Here is a 17,274-nt window from a genome sequence, read left to right on the forward strand (position 1 = left end):
TGTAATAATAATAATAATAATAATATATATATATAAGATGGCAAATACTGACAGTAATAAATAAATGTATTGCTAAGATTGATCTCACATGAACAAAATATGAAGTAGAACATTTCTACCCTTGAGAGACTGACATCAGATGCAAGGTGGACCAACTGGACATGTTTCATAGAAACCAGATGGATAGTAGTATTTTTTTCATAGGAAACATTTCATCTCTCTCTCTTCCCATATAACATTATTATTGTTAAACTATCACTGTTTGTAAAAAAAAAAATGCAAAGAGCATTGCTTTAAATCAGCATGATGAATACAATTCAGTAAAATTAACTAGTTTGAAATAAGTTTTTAAGTGACATGGTGCTTTTATAAAACTGGAATGCTCAATAAAAAAACCATGTTTGTTTATATGGAGAGAGCTTGGGGAGGAGGAAGGAGAAAAATCACAACTAATTGCTTGAGGTGATAGCAAGAATAAGAAAATATCACAAAAATAAAGTGAACAAGAAGTTGGGGATCACTAACCTACACCTTATGGACACATTCCTGCGATTCATTGACCATAATTTATCATTTTAGTTACCTTTACAATTATGGGCAATCTTTTATTATTTTGTCCTCTAACTTTTTAGAAGCTAACAGATGAGTTTAGTGAAATTTTCATAGCAGGCTAGACACCATAATTTTTACTGTTTTTTTTTTTTTTTTTTTATGGAAGGGATGTTAAAATTCTCCATTTGATTGAAAGGAAGTTATAACATGTTGTGATAACTCTTTCCCTGCTTCAGTAATCTTCTAATGGCTACCTTCTTTTGTTTGCTTGTGAGAAAGTCATCATGCTGAAAATGTCATTTACTACTCCCCCCCCACCCCAAATTGATGAAACCAAAAAACCTTCAGTGATTATATTTTAATTTAACAATAACATGAAAAATATTCATTGGCCCAATAGTAGTGCTTTCCTGCATCGCACAAAGAGTACCTTCAAATTGCTTCCACAAGAGATTGGATGAACAGTAGATTACTATACATAGTAATAACAAACTGTCTTTAGTTCATAGGAGTTCCCTATAGTGATTGTCTAGTGTTGTTAAATATCTTGTGCTTTAGAATAACTAATGCTTTGCTGATGTAGGCACAGTACTTTGTGTCTACATCTGCACTGAATTTATCACATCAATCTCAAATTTAATGTATACAGAGCTATCTCTCAGTTATCCAATCAAACTGTGAAATGGATTAGTTGGATAGTGCTATTCCAGGAGTCAGATGACATGCCAACCCATTCAAAGATTAGTGAACTAAGTTTGGTAATTTGAAGGTTGGATAATGAGAGTTCACCGTATTTGAATCTTGAAGGCAAATTAGAAAGGAATTATATATTATTGTAAAAGATATCTCTAAGATACAAATCTCAAGAAGTGAAGAACATATATACTGTATATATAACTATGTCCGTACCAAGAATTTACCTATGAAGAATTTAACCTTGTGGTTTTCATTCTTGCCCCCCCCCCAATGTTTCTCTATGATGAGAACTATTTGAAACAGCTGTTAGGCTAATGAAACCAAAGCTAAGTACCAATACGAGTGCAAATATACATGCTCTAGAATCAGCCTGTGTCATAAGTAGTGCAAGCTAAGGTTATATTCTCATAAGGTCTCTGGTAAATTTTGAAACTTTTCATTTGCATTTGGCTATAAAATATAGATATATACAGATACAGAACATCTACATTTTATAGCCAAATTCCAAACAGCTATGCTTCCTTTGGGCTTCTGCTTTTTAAGCTACAGCTACTACAATAATTCTTCACAAGACATAGGAACATATAATAATGAAAAAAATGTAACTTTTTTTTTTTTGAACTAAACAAACAAAAAAAAAACAATACAGGATTTTTCTGTAGAACTGAAAAGTAGTACATAGAGTGAAACCCATAAGAACATAACCTGAAAAACAATGGTACTAGAGGAAATACTTTTCAAAATGTTCTGTAAAGTACTTAACCAGATGGCAAAGGACTTCCCATTGCCATGCTTTTTACATGCTGGTAAAATCTGTTCTGGCAAGTACAATAGCCAAAATGAATTATTACTATTATTGTTACATGACACCTCTAGGGAGCTCAAGAACTCAGGACAGAGGACACACTGCTCCACTACACACAACTCACCATTCCCCTACTTAATCCTTCAACTTCACACACCCCTCATCTACTACCCACCAGCACACCACCAATTGTATTTTTGTCTAAATTGTGTGTATTATAAAGGTCAATTTACCTGTATGCCGAATGGAAAACCAGAGTTTCAGGCAGGAAAAACCTTACTACTGCCACATGATATTGGCTCTCCCCTCTGTTGAAAAATGATTCCTCTCATCATGATGAGAATCGATATCGAAATCATTTCCAGTTAAAGGACACAATGACCAGTTGATTTTCCAACTATACCATGGAGCGAATTGGTGGAATGTGAGCAGGAAATATTCAGGCAGTTAAGTTTGCAAGTGCCAAACGAGTGATCATTATGGAAAATTTTTACTACAGCAGTATAAATTGGGAAGAGGAATCAGCATTTAGTAATAAGGGAATGGAATTTCTGGAATTTTTGAGGGATAAATGTCTCTCAAGGCAACATGTAGTAAAAGGAACATGAGGTTCAAGAGTTTTGGATTTGGTCATAAAATCAGATGATCTGATTGTAACTGGGTGGAGTGCAGATGCATGTAAAGTATGAGTAAGGCCAGCAAAGTGACTAGCATGGTAAGAAAGGTAAAATTCAATTTAATCAAAGGAAAATCCAAAGGAATTCTTTTGCTATGTGCCCAGAGAAATGGCTTTGGAAGAATGACTGTTAGATGGGAGTCAATTGACTGATGCAATGACATAATGGAGTTGTTTTTTGATCAGTTTATTGGTATGTTTCACCTTGAACTTAAGTTTGGTTACTAGAGGGATGGAGAAAATTCACAGTTTAGAAGTGAGTTTTCAAATCCTAAGTGCTCTGGATGTCAATAAAGTAATAGGACTTGATGGAATTTTGCCATGTGAAGGTTTGGAATGAAAATATCCATAGATAAAACTAAAACCATGGCATTTTGTAGACAAACTCCTGATAGAAGAGATAATACTTTTAATTATTTTGGATGTAAAGTATCATATGAAGGATAAAAAAAAGACAAAATTAAAAACTTCCAAATTTTTACAGATTATAGGACTGAAATAGAATGCTCAATCTGAATACTTAACAAACAGAAACATGCTTGAAAATAAACAATACTTTATTGAAAGTTTATTTTTCACTTGGTTAGACTATAATAAATTTAGTTTAATCCTTTATCCAAGTGTGAGCAAACAAAGTTTGCGCCTGAAAATATCTTCAGGACTGGGGCTAAGAGTTGCCCGGTGTTGTACTACTACCTTAACCCAGTCCTGAAGATATTTTCAGGTGCAAACTTTGTTTGCTCACACTTGGATAAAGGATTAAACTAAATTTATTATATACAATACTTTAGCAGTACCTACTATTATATGACAGCAAAATTTGGGCAATAAATAAACAAGATAAACAGAGAATAAAAACAAGTGGAATGAGATTCATGAGAAGAACTGCAAAAGTTCACTTGCACATTCTCATAGCACATGAGCAGACATACTATCCAGGCCCACTGCTGTATTCACATTGATAATTTTTCAATATACTGAGTACCTCCTGTTCACCTACCTCAATGCTCACATCAGTCTCTGTCACCTCAGTAACGGCAAAGTCTCCACCTGGATGATATACCCTTGCAAAGTGATCACTTAGTAACTGAACTATTTTTTCTGCTTCTGTAACTTTCCTACCATCAGCACTGAGTAAAATTATCTTTCCACAATCATTCTTTATCTTACTTGCTACGTAGTGAAAAAACTCTTTTGGGTTTACTTTGGCCTGCTTAGCTAATTTTCTTTCAAAACCTGATTTAGCTTTCCTTACCATACTAGCTACTCTTCTTGCTTGTGCTTTATACGGCTCATGGGCATGATGATTACATTGTTTGTATTCCTTTCACAATGCTTTCTTTTTTTGCAGCTCCTGCCCTATATTATTAGTAATCCACTTAATCCCTGCTCAATCTATCCTCCTGATCCTAGGTACATACTCTGATACTACCTCGCTCAAACTCGCTCTCTAAATTAAATGCACTTCATCCAAGGATCCAATTCACCCTACAGGAAGAGGTAAATAAGCAGTTAGCCTTTTTAGATCTTAATTCTTCGCCAACTAGATGGTAAACTACATTTCTCAGTTAACAGGCCATTATATCCATGCTGAAACTATTAAAATACTGGTTCATCTGGCCCACTCCTTATGTTCTTCAGATGAGCTATTACAGAAAGAACTGCAACATATTATTTCCACTTTTTTATCAAATGGTTATAAGAATTCTTTCACCAAAAGAGCTTTGAGCAGTTTTGGTATCTGTACCTCTTCAAATACAGAAGAAATAACTCATATTCCTATCCCTTATGTGCAAGGCATTAGTGAACATACAGCAAAAGTTTTAAAACCACTAAATATTTTTTTGCCTTTTGCCCCATCAGAAAAATCTCCACCTTTTTCACTTCTTCAAAGGACAAGCTTCCACATCTCAATTATCCAGGTGTCTACCAGATTCCTTGCTCCTATGGGTTATCTTATGTCAGACAAACAGGAAGATCTGCTTTTATTCGGCTAGAAGAACACAAGTCTTAAATTCAATACCTTGAACCTGAACATTCTGGACTTGCAGAGCATGCCATCAACACTAGACAGACTTCATTGGAACAAGACAAGAGTCCTTCACAAAAGTCAGTTCCTCTTGGAACGGCTTTATAAAGAGACGTGTAACTTAATTCACTCTCCTAACTTACACAAATATTAATTATTTATTTTTATTTCATGTAAGTTTTTTTTTATAATAAGTTAGGAAATTTAATGACCTTTTTTTAGTTATCTTACATTAGCCACTTAGGTGGCACCTTTTTGAATTGTCAGTTATTGTTCTATTAGCTTTGTATTAAAGATGCCGTTGATACTCAGGCAAAAATTATACTAATAAATAATATTTAAAGTGAGTTAATTCTGGTATTATAATTTAATAAATATTTCTTCACCAGTTCTCATGCACTAGTGACTCTCACCCTTCCAGTTCTGCCATCCACAGAACTGTCCCCAAGCTGATTTCTAAGATTACTATAATCACCTGCCTTATAATTCCATATAGATTCCTTTCTCCTATATACTTCTGAATGTTTGTTTATCCCTGAAGTCAAGACTACATGGTCACTCTCTTGAACTACGGACAGGGATATCATCTCAATTATAATCAGATAATCTGCTTCTATGACCAAATCCAAAACTCTTGAACTGCTCACGTTCCTTCTATTACATGTTGCCTAAGGCTTATGTCCCTCACGAATCCCAGAAATCCAATTTTTAATATTACATGCTGTTTCCAATTCCCAATATACAGTTATACTTAAAATCTCCCATAATGATCACTTGTTTTCCCATTTGCCAAATTTAACTGACTAATCATCTTTTCTTCCTCTTTGTTCCCTGGCTTATAGCAACATTCCACTAAATATCTTTTTCTGCTCACTTCCATCCCACACCATATGATGTAAAAAACATTAGTGCTATTTCCTTCTAAATTCTTCTCTGAAAGGACAAAATTCATCACTTAAAATTAATTGTCCATCATTGCATTTTCCCTTCCTATGACATCAAAATATGCTATATCCTTCTACTTCTATTCCTATTAGGACATCTTCTATCAACTATGTTTCAATGATCCAACAATCTCTGGACTGGCTGAGGCTATCAATGCCACTAATTCATCTTCTCATGATACTCTGGCATTTGTATAAAGTAGTCTCAATGCTTTGTCAGAATGTCTTTACCTATTTTTATTTCATTTAGACTCCATTTGATTCTATAATATATTGTACATTACCCTACCTCCCAAGAACTATTCCAAAGAGGCCATCTCCCTGCTACCATCTACCCTGGCAACTCTGCAGTCATAGATACTACACTTTCACATGCCCAGAGAACAACAATCTCACCAGATGCCCATGTCACTTCATGTTCAAATGCAATCCATCTCTCACATATCCTTCTATCCTCAAATGCACTCCAAGCACATTCACATAATCATAGCCTCCCTTTCAACATCTTCTTGCCATCATGTTATTCATTATTGTTGCTCTTTTCTTGAACTCTGCATTATCAATATCTGGGTAACACACTTATTATCTTCCCTCTCATATTCTTCTGATGTACAATCTCAAGTTTAACCTAATTTATGCTAGCACAGGTCATTCTTATCCATCATCATCATTAGCTTATCCACATTTCTGCTTTGCTTAACTGCCAGTCACACTATTGTTCATCTAGGCAAGCACTCCTCTAGCATTCTATTTTGCGCTCAACAAATCTCCATACATCAGACTTCTCAATGACTATTCATTCTCTGCTCACATGCATCCCTCCTCTCTCTCTCTCTCTCCCCCTCTCCTTGCTCCTCACTTACCTGCTTTACTCTCATCTCTCCATCCCTTGTTCTTGCCATATTATGCCTTGCATCTTTCATTTCCTCTTTTTCTTGATTCATCCATTCTCTCTCTATCACTTCAACTCTTGTAGAACGATTTTTTAGTTGGTTATGTTAAACTGAACTTACCAAAGAAATTATATTCTTGTTTATTCTTTTATCTAAGTATATGCAAACAATGTTTACACACCAAGTATCTTCATGAGTAGGTTATTTGTATAAAACTTCACATTAACTGCCTTAATATCCCATAATGCAAAGCATATGTTCTTACGGCCGTGTATAATGCTATGCATTATGGAGAACAGATTGGTTTTGACCTTTAAAGAGGTACTGTTAAGGTGTGTGGGTACCTCTCACGGAAAACTAAGTGATCTACAAGATCACTCTACATCTCACTGAGTAATCCAAAAGGATCACTCCTAAACTCAAACTCTCACTGGTGGCTAAAAGCCTATCAGCAAGCAGAACTCCTCTACTCCCCGGAATCAAATCCAAAGATGAATGTTTTAAAATGACATCAATGGGAACCAGGCACAGAAGAGATACCAAGGTTGAAGTAATGCATATATTTCCCATATACAAGTAATGAAAAGGTTGTAGAACCATATTATTAAAATACTCTGAATCAAAGATAGTTATAACAATTTTTTTGCTTGGTTATAAGTTAAACTGAACTTACCAAGAAATTATATTCTTGTTTATTCTTTATCCAAGTGTATGCAAACAAAGTTTGTATACAGAAGCTAAATGATCCTATAATATCCAACAATGCAAAGCACACATCCTTAAGGATGTGTATAATGCTATGTATTATGTTAAGGTCACTATCGAGACCTTTCCTGAGTTCTCGCCAGTGAGAGCCTGACCTAGATGAGATACCAAGGTTCAAGTAATGCAGTCATTATGCAAACTTCATTTGCATATGTTTGGATAAAAGAATAAACAGGATTTCTTGGTAAGTTTAATTTCACTCCAACTTGTTTACCTCACATCATTTAGCCTTCCCAGTCTTCTAAACTTCATGCTTCTGAACTCTTTTTCATACCTTTCACTTCTTTCAGTATCCAAGCATCTTGCTTGATATTTATCTACCCAATCAACATCCTCCAAAATCTACTGCACTTTCTAATGATAGATCCATCTCCATTTCATGCTAGCTATATCTCTCTGCTGAGGGAATTTGGAAATGGTAACCAAATAACTATCATCAAAATACAAAATCCATACAGCTTCAATTTAATTTTTACATTGATGACTTCACATGGAATGATCTTCTATTGAATTTTATACATTGCTGATGAATTCTCATTATGTATACCTTATATTTGAATTCTCTTCAGTTCATAAACAGTGAAGATAAATGGGTTAACATTTTATAATATAAAATTACTTTTGTAAGTTAGCTTCAAAATATAATTTGGATAATTATATTATCCAAATCGCTTCTATGTCCCTCTTTCTCCAAGCCATGGCAATGCTCAAACCTCTACCCATTTGTTTCTCATGTTTAGCTCTTTTGCTTCTTCACTGAGGAAGAGCGCCAACCTAAAACAATTTAGAATATGCTCATTAAGCATTCTTTAGATAGGTACACACCATTCCTTCTTCATCATTATTTTGGAAGTTTTTTCACTTGGTTAGACTATAAATTATATATTTAGTTTAATCCTTTTTCCAAGTGTAAGCAAACAAAGTTTGCGCCTGAAGTATCTTCAGGACTGGGGCAACTCGTGGTAAAGGTGGTATAAGTTCTCATCACTTACCTTATTATCTCCCATAATGCAAAGCACATCTCCTTGCAGACATGTATAATGCTATGCATTAAGGGAAGGACCACCACCCAGACCAGTTTCATCATCATTATCCTTTCAGGGATTTAGGGCCTGTTCTGGTCTCATTCCATCTTTTCCTTGGTCATCCCTGAATTCTACATCCTGCTGGGTAGTATCAAAGTATCTTTTTGGGTAGTCTTGAATTATCCATTCATTCAATTTTTTCAATCCGCTTCTTTTGGTATTCATATTACTTTGGTAACCTCCATGGAGTCAACAGATTCACTGTGGGAGGTCCACTTAACCAGCAATGTGTTTATCACAATGAGCTTTTAAGTTATTTACACTATCTGTATTCACAATGCATTCCACTCAACTTTCCATACTGTCTGTTTTTAGATCTTCATGTATTTCTGTGCTTTTTTTTTTTTGACACAGAGAGTATAGCCTACTGCCCATCGTAGAATTTTATTTCTCTAGTTTTTATGGCTCATAATTCACAGAAGTGAATTATGGGCCATAAAATACTTTATTTAAAAAATAAAAACAAATACTTTATTTAGCGAGCCTCCTAGAAGACTTTACACATGGAAATATCCCGGAGACTGCTGTAGGAACCAGATTGACTATATAATAATTAAAAAAAGATTCTGGAATAACATCTTACGAGCCAAAACATACTTGGCAGCTGATATTGGATCAGACCACAACCCTGTGGTCATTAAAGCATCAATAAAATTATAAGAAAACAATGAAACATATACACATAGAAAATATGATCTTGGCTCCCTTAAAAATCAAGAAATACAAGATAAAGGAACTGGCACAATCCACTGCTGTTAGCGTTCCTGATTCTACCAAGTATCTTTACCCTAAAGCTGAGATTGAGGATAGATAGAAAAAATTTAAAGCGGGCATAAAAAAAAGCAGTAAAACAAACAATTCCCAAATTTGAGAAGATGAGTAAATCCTGGATGAATGAATGACAAGATACTGAAAATATTTTATTGCATTATATATTCATTATATAATGAATATATAATGGAGGAAAGAAAAAATACAAAAATCATCCCGATTACAAGAACTTAAACAAGGATATCAGGAAAGAATGTAGGATTGCAAAAGAACTATGGCTCAACAATAAATGCAAGGAAATTGAACTTTTGGACAAAAAGCACAAAACCAGAGAACTTCATGAAAAAGTTATGGAGCTAACTACTAACTAACAAATCTTGCAAAAGGTAGGCTCTCGTTGCATTGACTATACTAATGGAAACATCCTAATGGAGAAAGACAAAATAAGGGATAGATGAGTAGAGTATTCAAAGGAACTCTACAATCATGATAGAATAGATAAGCCATTGCAAGAAGACTTGGATGAGCTTACTATTCTTTACCTGGGAAGTAACAAATGCCATTAGGAAATTGAAACCAGGAAAAGCACCAGGAAAGGATGGAATTATGGCAGAATACCTAAAGGCTTTAAATGATAAGGCTATAAGATCACTGCCTGACATAAAACTGGACACCTGCCAAAAGATTTTAAGTGCTCGACATTCCTACCAATACCTAAAAAATTGAAGATAATCAAATGCAAAGAGTACAGAACAATCAGTCTGATCAGTCAGATAGCAAAAGTTATGTTATATCATCCTAGAAAGAAATAAACAAAATTAAATTGGCAATTAATGAAACACAATCTGGTTTTCAGGAAAATAAAGGAAATAGAGAAGGACTCTTCAACATTAGAACTATTATAGAAAGATATAGGAGGTGTGAGAGTATTGGATCTGGTCATAGGATCAGAAGAGCTATCCATAACGAAGGGGATCACATTGCCCCCAATTGGTGAAAGTGATCAGGTGGTCTTGACTTGAGATATTGTACAATATGAGGAATATTCTGTCAAGAAGGGGTATTTGTGGAACTACAAGGCAGGTGATTATGACAAGCTTCAGAAGCTTAAATCTGTTCCAACATAAACACTGCAGGGTAAGGATGTAGTAGGCTATGGGAGATAGTTAAGGGTCATCTAGAGGAAGCAATATTAAATTGCGTACCTAAGATAAGGAGGGTTAATGAGGTAGGAGTTGGATGACTAATATCATTAAGCATCAGCTGCAGAAACAGAAAATGTTGTGGAGGATATATAAAGAGAAAGCTGACTAGCAAAGTCATGAATAGCACAAGGCTCAGGCAAGAAAGATGACCAGCATGGCAAGGAAGGCAAAATCAGATTATGAGAAGAATCTGGCAAGGCAGGCCAAAGGAAATCCCAAAGAGTTCTTTCATTATGTGGTAAGGATGAATGACTATGGAAGATTAACCTTAATGAGTGATGATGGTCACGAGGAGACAGAAGCAGATAAAATAGTAGAGTTACTGAGTGACCATTTTGCAAGGATATATCATCCTAGTGAGGGTACTGCTTTAACGTATGTAGCAGACACTAATGTAGGAACAGAGGTGGATGAATTGGAGGTTCTTAGGATATTGCAGGATCTCAATGTAAACAGAGCTGTGGGACTAGATGAGATATCAGCTAGGGTTTCGTGGGAATGTGTAAGGGGAACTGGCAATGCCTTTGACTAAGCTATTTAATTTAAGTCAGCTCTAGTAGAGTTCCAAGGAAGTGGAAAGAGGGCAAAATAATTTCCTTGCATAAGGGAGGTTCAAAGATTGCAGTATCAAATTATAGACCAATCAGTATCTCAGGTGTGGTGGTAAAAGTACTAGAAAAATTGGTTAAAAAGACAATTCAAGAAATTGGTAGATAAAAATATGATACTGTATGAGGGTCAACATAGCTTTGTGAAAGGTCAGTCATGCCTTAGTAATTTACTAACTTTTTATAATAGAGTAACAGCTGAGTTGGATAAAGGAAAGGACATGATAATTTTGCTGGATTTTGCAAAGGCATTTAACAGAATTTCACAGGGAACTCTCTTATGCAAATTAGAACAAATGGGAAAGAACATGACACTGGTTAAGTGGATAAGAGGGTGGCTGATGGGCAGATATCAAAAAGTGGTATATGGAGGGGAAGAACCGAGGCAAAAAAAGATGACTAGTGGGGTGCCTCAAGGTTCAGTGCTGAGACTATTGCTGTTTAATTTGTACATAAATGATATAGGAAATAACCTGAAAGGAAATATTCAGTTGTTTACTGATGATGCAAAATTAGGTAGAGTAATAGTTAATAAAGGCGATGTGGAGAGTTTGCAGGATGTTTTAAATAAGCTGTCAGTATGGGCAAAAGTTAATGGGTGTTAGTTTAATGTTGAGAAATGCAAAGTTATGAATTTTGGGATAAATAATTTGTAATCTATTTATACCAAATAGCTTTTCCTGGAGTAAAGTGCTGTCAGATTGATGACACTGTACTCCAGGAAATGAGTGGCAAATAAGTGGAATAGGTTACCAGAGTCAGTTGTGAGTGCTTTTTCTGTTAATGGGTTCAAGGAGAGGGCAAGATAGTTTGTATGTATAGATTGGGTCTCCCGCGATAAGTCTTCTGACTCCATTGGTGCCTGTATAATAATAATAATAATTAACTTCACCATTTGGATATTTTGGTTAGAGAAAATCAAGTTTTAGAGATGACTAATCAGATGTTGGAATGGTTATTAGAATTTGCTGAGTGTTAAATGCAGAAATAAATGCGATACTCTGAAAAGGAAAGTTTGAGCAAGAAGAGATCAAAATGAGGGGATTCTTGGGCATTCTGTGACATGGAACCATACTAAAAATGCAGAAGCTATACAACATGTAAAAAGTTTTTCATGTTGTATAGCTCAACATGGGGAAACATTCAATAAATTCCTCTGTATTTCTCCTATTCAGTGTTATTCCCCCCTTTTTTTTTTATGCGTATCACAAGGTCTCTGTTCCAATACTCTGGAATTGGACCTTCTGACCAAATTTAATAAGTCATATATTATAGCAGCAAAAATGTATTTAAAATGTATTCTAATTCATTTCAGGATTCTACATACAGTGGAATCAAGCAGGAAAATTGTTACTGGTCAGTTAACTGAGAGTAGGCAATTGAATATACAGTTACATAATCCTGTTCCAGGAGTCAGCTGATATGCAAACCTCATCAAGGAACAATGATCCAAGAATTGCTATTTTGCTATTTTCAGACACAATCATAATCCACTAACATTTTTTATTCCCCGAAGGAAATAACATATTAGACTATTTTAGCCCTAACTAATTTTTTTGAAGATTAATTGAAGATTTGAAGGTCAGTCAATCTATCTTTAGCCATGACTAATAATTAGACAATCAATGATCCAAAGGCCTCCACCTTTGGATCATCATGCTCATTCTTCATGTTCTTCAGACAAACTTGCAGAATTAATTACAACACATTAAATCCTTCTTTTTATCAAATAGTTATATCTTTTATCAAACAAGCTTTTAGCAGTTATGGTATCTCTGCCCCTTCCAATGCAGAAGAAATAACTCATTCCTATCCCTTACATGCAAGGCATTCCTGAATGCATTGCAAAAGTTTTAAAACCACTGAATATTTTTGTTACCTTTCGCCCCATTTGAAAAATCTCCATACTTTTTGCTTCTTCTAAGACAAAGCATCTACCTCTAGGTTTTCCATGCGTCTATCAGATTCCTTATCTTATTTTGGAGAAATCAGCTTTTATTTGTCTAGAAGAACACAAGTCTTACATTAAATATCACAGGCCTGAACAGCCTGATATCTGCACTAAACACAGTTTATGGTCTGTGTCTATCCTCTTTATGAGAGATAGTACTTTTAAAATTTGTCTGTTATAGTTTAATTACTGTTCTATAATCCTGTACTGATGGTGCCTATGATTGAAAATTGACAAAAATGGAAAAAAAAAAATTGTAATAAAGTTTTTAATGCGAGTTTTCTTTCATTTTTATAATTATTATGCAAACTCATTGTATTCCATTATTGAAACAAAGTTCAGTTGACAACTGCTGCCATCTCGTGGTTTCAACTGTATATATTTATTGTCTGAAATAGTGAAAGTTCTCTGGTCAATATTTTTTAGTTGCAAGGTAAAAAATTGAGTTTCTATGAGGAATAACTGTGACAAAGATTGGTAAACTCAGGAACTGGCTGTATTAAAATAGCCTAGAAAAAGTTCCTGTAGTTAGAGAATAGAATCAAATTTAAAGATTATATTGTCATGCTATGGAAGCAGATACCATTCCCACGGGCACAGTCTTAAAAAAAAAGATCAGCTAAAAATGATCAATTAACCTCACTAACATTCAGACTAACAGAAGACTAAAATAGTAGTAATTCGTTACATTGGTGTGTGTGTGTGGGGGGGGAATCTGAGAGAAAAAATACTTAACAGGAATATTTTACTTAAAATTAGTTGATCCCTTAAATGCATTCCTGAAGAAGAAATCTGTCCATTATCAGTAGTATACAGAGTTGTTGCCCATGCAAACTTACCTATTATGGGCAACGTGTACAATGCTCCACAAGCATAACATTGTACTAAAGGGAAATTTATTATATCAAACTATGGACAAACTACTTTTGTGGTCCCTGTGTGTTTCCCTCTGTACTGAGATTCAACTGTATTTAATCAATCAATATAGAAAAAACAAGTTAGCAGATGTGCTCATCACTCTTCATGCAGGAAGATGGAGAAAACTATCTCATGAAGACTTTTTTTTTTTCTCCATCTTAAAGCAACTTTAAAATTAATCTATATATTGCTTCAAACACAAAAGGCTAATTGAGAACCAGCATTTGCTTTACAAAGCATTCCTAATTTAGATAAATTTGGCTGCAAAAGATATGAGAACTGCCATAACAAGCAACAACAAAATCAGTCAACCTTGATTATATCCAGAGGTATGCAAAATCTCACGCACAAAGACAGGTTTGAGTTTGTATCCTCATTTCTTTATTGCCTTTGGAATCATGTGACTGCTCTAATGTTGAGAATGCCACAGTAAATGGAGCTGGAATATTAGTCTATGAGGTACTCTTTACTTACTGCATTGTATCAAATAATTAAACTATAATAACACATGTAAAACCAGAACAATTCAGAATATTCATAATTAATTTGTTTATTCACCACAAAAATTAAAACCCACCTTTAGGAAAAGTCGATGTTCTTCAGGAGTAAAATCTTTTTCCAGAATATCCCATAGCCAGTTAATCACTCGATGGTTGTTATGGAAACCACCAAAATATTTGGTATGTCTTCTGTGCAAACAATAAAGAGACGAAAATAATTAACAAATTTTTTTTAGCTATCTTAATATGAATTTGTTAATTTATAGCTCCGTTTTATTTATGTAATTATCAGAAATAAATTTGATGTACTAATAATAGCGGTACTCTAAAATAATGACCATACTTGACCTATTAATATATATATATATATATATATATATATATATATATTCTACTAGTTTCTTATGCTCTATGTAGTACTTCAACAGAACAATTATTTTTTTTTTAATTTGACAACATATAGCAGCAGAATAATTCATTAAAATATAAACTACTGCTAAAGGAATCATTGTTAAAATAATAAGGCTTGTCATGATGAGATGCCACACATATCTTCTTACCATCAGAGCTAGTTCTGTGAATTTATGCCTTTTATGTAGGCCAATCATTGGGTTTAGGATAAAGCCTTTTTTTTTTTTTTATTGCACTGTGCTGGAAATTGATTGGAATTTTTTTAAATTCAAGAATATAACTATTAAATTCAATATATGACATTGTTGTTAGTTCTCTGATTACCTGATTTTTTTTTCTTCTATTACTACAATAAATTTACTACAGATGAACAGGGTTGGAAAGACTCCAGTTCTAATTGTATGAAGGGTGGGGACAAGAGGGCATCCATGGAAGTTGAGAATGAATGCAGTCAAGAAAGGGGTGAGAGCCATATATTGTAAATGAATTTAAGAGACTGGTGGCAAGGATTACCTGTTGGCTATTCATAACTATTTTTTAAGGAAATTACAACACACTAATATATTAACAAATACATTTAATACTTTAAATAATAATAGTGCCTGCATGCACATATCTTATTATATTTTGTTCCCTGATGATGGAACTTTGGACTTTGCCGAATTAGAAGTATTAATTAAATTCATTTTAGTTAACATATTAGTCTACACTGGAATTTGCTTAAAAAATATAGTTATTTAAAGAGAATCTATAACTTGCAACGAGCAGCATGGGGTTTACTAAGGGAAGGTCATGTTTGAATAACTTGCTCACTTCTAGCATAATCCCACCAATACAATATGACTTTGTATATCATTACAAAGTACATTTCTTTATATTTGCTAACAGTGAACTGATGGCCATTTTCACATGCCCACAATATCAGCCTTATTGCTGATTACTCTGCTATCTCTGAATCTTCAGCAAATAGCTGTATGTATTCTTCCCCAATTAATGTTAAAGTTGAATAACAATGGACCATGTCTAATTCCTGTGGTACACCACTGGTCACATTAAATCTTGTAGACTTGCATCCCCATGCACCACTTTCTGATATCTCTCAGTCATTCATCCTCTTATCCATACTAGTAGTTTATAAACCAATCCCATATCTTCCAACTTTTGCAACTGCCTTCAGTGCTGAATCCTATCAAAAGCTTTATCAATGTCTAAAAGTAATGCATAATACAGAATGGTAATACAGAATGGATACTATTCTGTATCCATTCCTCTTATCAAACTCAATCATGACCTCAGAGGATAACTGCAATGCTGAAATGAACACTGACATGTAAGAATAACGAAATTATTTTGCCTCTTTACAATGCTTTGATAAGACCTCATCTGGGCTACTGTGCACAGGTCTGGTCTCCTGGTTTCTAGGGTGATGCAAAGGGTGCAAATGAAACTGTTAAAGGTTATATCAAAACTGTGGAATATAGATTATGAGGAGAGACACTAAGAAATTCATCATAAAATATTATTACCAGAATCACTTACATTTACTTCTAATGTCTTTATTTGAAAACTTTTCGGCTAAGTTTCATAGCCATTGTCAATACAGTTACAGGAAAATGCTAAAAAGGACAATTCAATTGAAAGCACATATTATGTGCACTATCGGCTGCAGGAGGATAGCTCCATCTTCATTAAGAGATATTCAAAATAAATTACAATATCTTAATTTAGTTCATAAATTATTTTTAAATATAAACAAAAATTTAATTACAAATTAATAGAAATACAGATAGAAAGAAATATAAAGAAACATAAGAAATAGAAATAGATAGAAACTTGAAATTCAGGGGACATATTGCAAAGGTGATGAAGGTAACAGAGGATTGCTGTTGTTTTAAGGATACTTGCGACATAAGACTGAATGATATAATCACGTAATCACAAGAAAGATATTTATTTAACCAAATATTTCGGTCTGGAAATAGCAGACCATCGTCGGTGGTATTACAAGAACAGTTTAAAAAATATACAAGCTAGAATACTAACAATAGATCGTTGAAATTAGAACATTTAGAAAAAGTCCTCTTCACATCTAGTTTCCCTTTACCATCTTTTTGGGTAAGATATATAGATGACATATTTGCTATTTGGCCTCACAGTAAAAACACTTTATCTTCCTTTTTAAACAGTATTAATTCCTTACATCATCGCATAAAGTTTACTATGGAATTAGAAGAAAACAACCAGTTATCTTTTTTAGACGTTCTCCTCATCCGATCATCTTCAAATATTCTTACAACTACAGTATACAGGAAACCAACATTCACAGGTCGTTATATTCTGAAAGAATCAGCCCATCATCCATGTCATAAAACAGGAATTATAAAATGTCTCATCAAAAGAGCCAAAACTAATTGTTCTACTTTTGATTATCTACAGAAAGAACTTTCTACTATCCAGCAACACAT

General features: G+C 34.1%; 1 protein-coding gene across 4 annotated transcripts in view; it reads right to left on the reverse strand.

The window, feature by feature from the left end:
* Positions 1-17,274, reverse strand: part of LOC150108868 (ubiquitin-protein ligase E3B) — a 552,093-nt gene that overhangs the window by 18,550 nt on the left and 516,269 nt on the right. For all 4 annotated transcript variants that reach the window (XM_090410488.1, XM_090410470.1, XM_090410479.1 and 1 more), the window contains one exon: positions 14,476-14,587. In XM_090410488.1, coding sequence (XP_090266614.1) covers positions 14,476-14,587 — 112 coding nt within the window. The remainder of the gene's footprint in view (positions 1-14,475; positions 14,588-17,274) is intronic.

The sequence above is a fragment of the Typopeltis vanoorti genome, chromosome 2 (genome assembly GCF_054136105.1).
Source record: "Typopeltis vanoorti isolate ZY-2024b chromosome 2, IOZ_Tvanoo_1.0, whole genome shotgun sequence".
Classification (NCBI taxonomy): domain Eukaryota; kingdom Metazoa; phylum Arthropoda; class Arachnida; order Uropygi; family Thelyphonidae; genus Typopeltis; species Typopeltis vanoorti.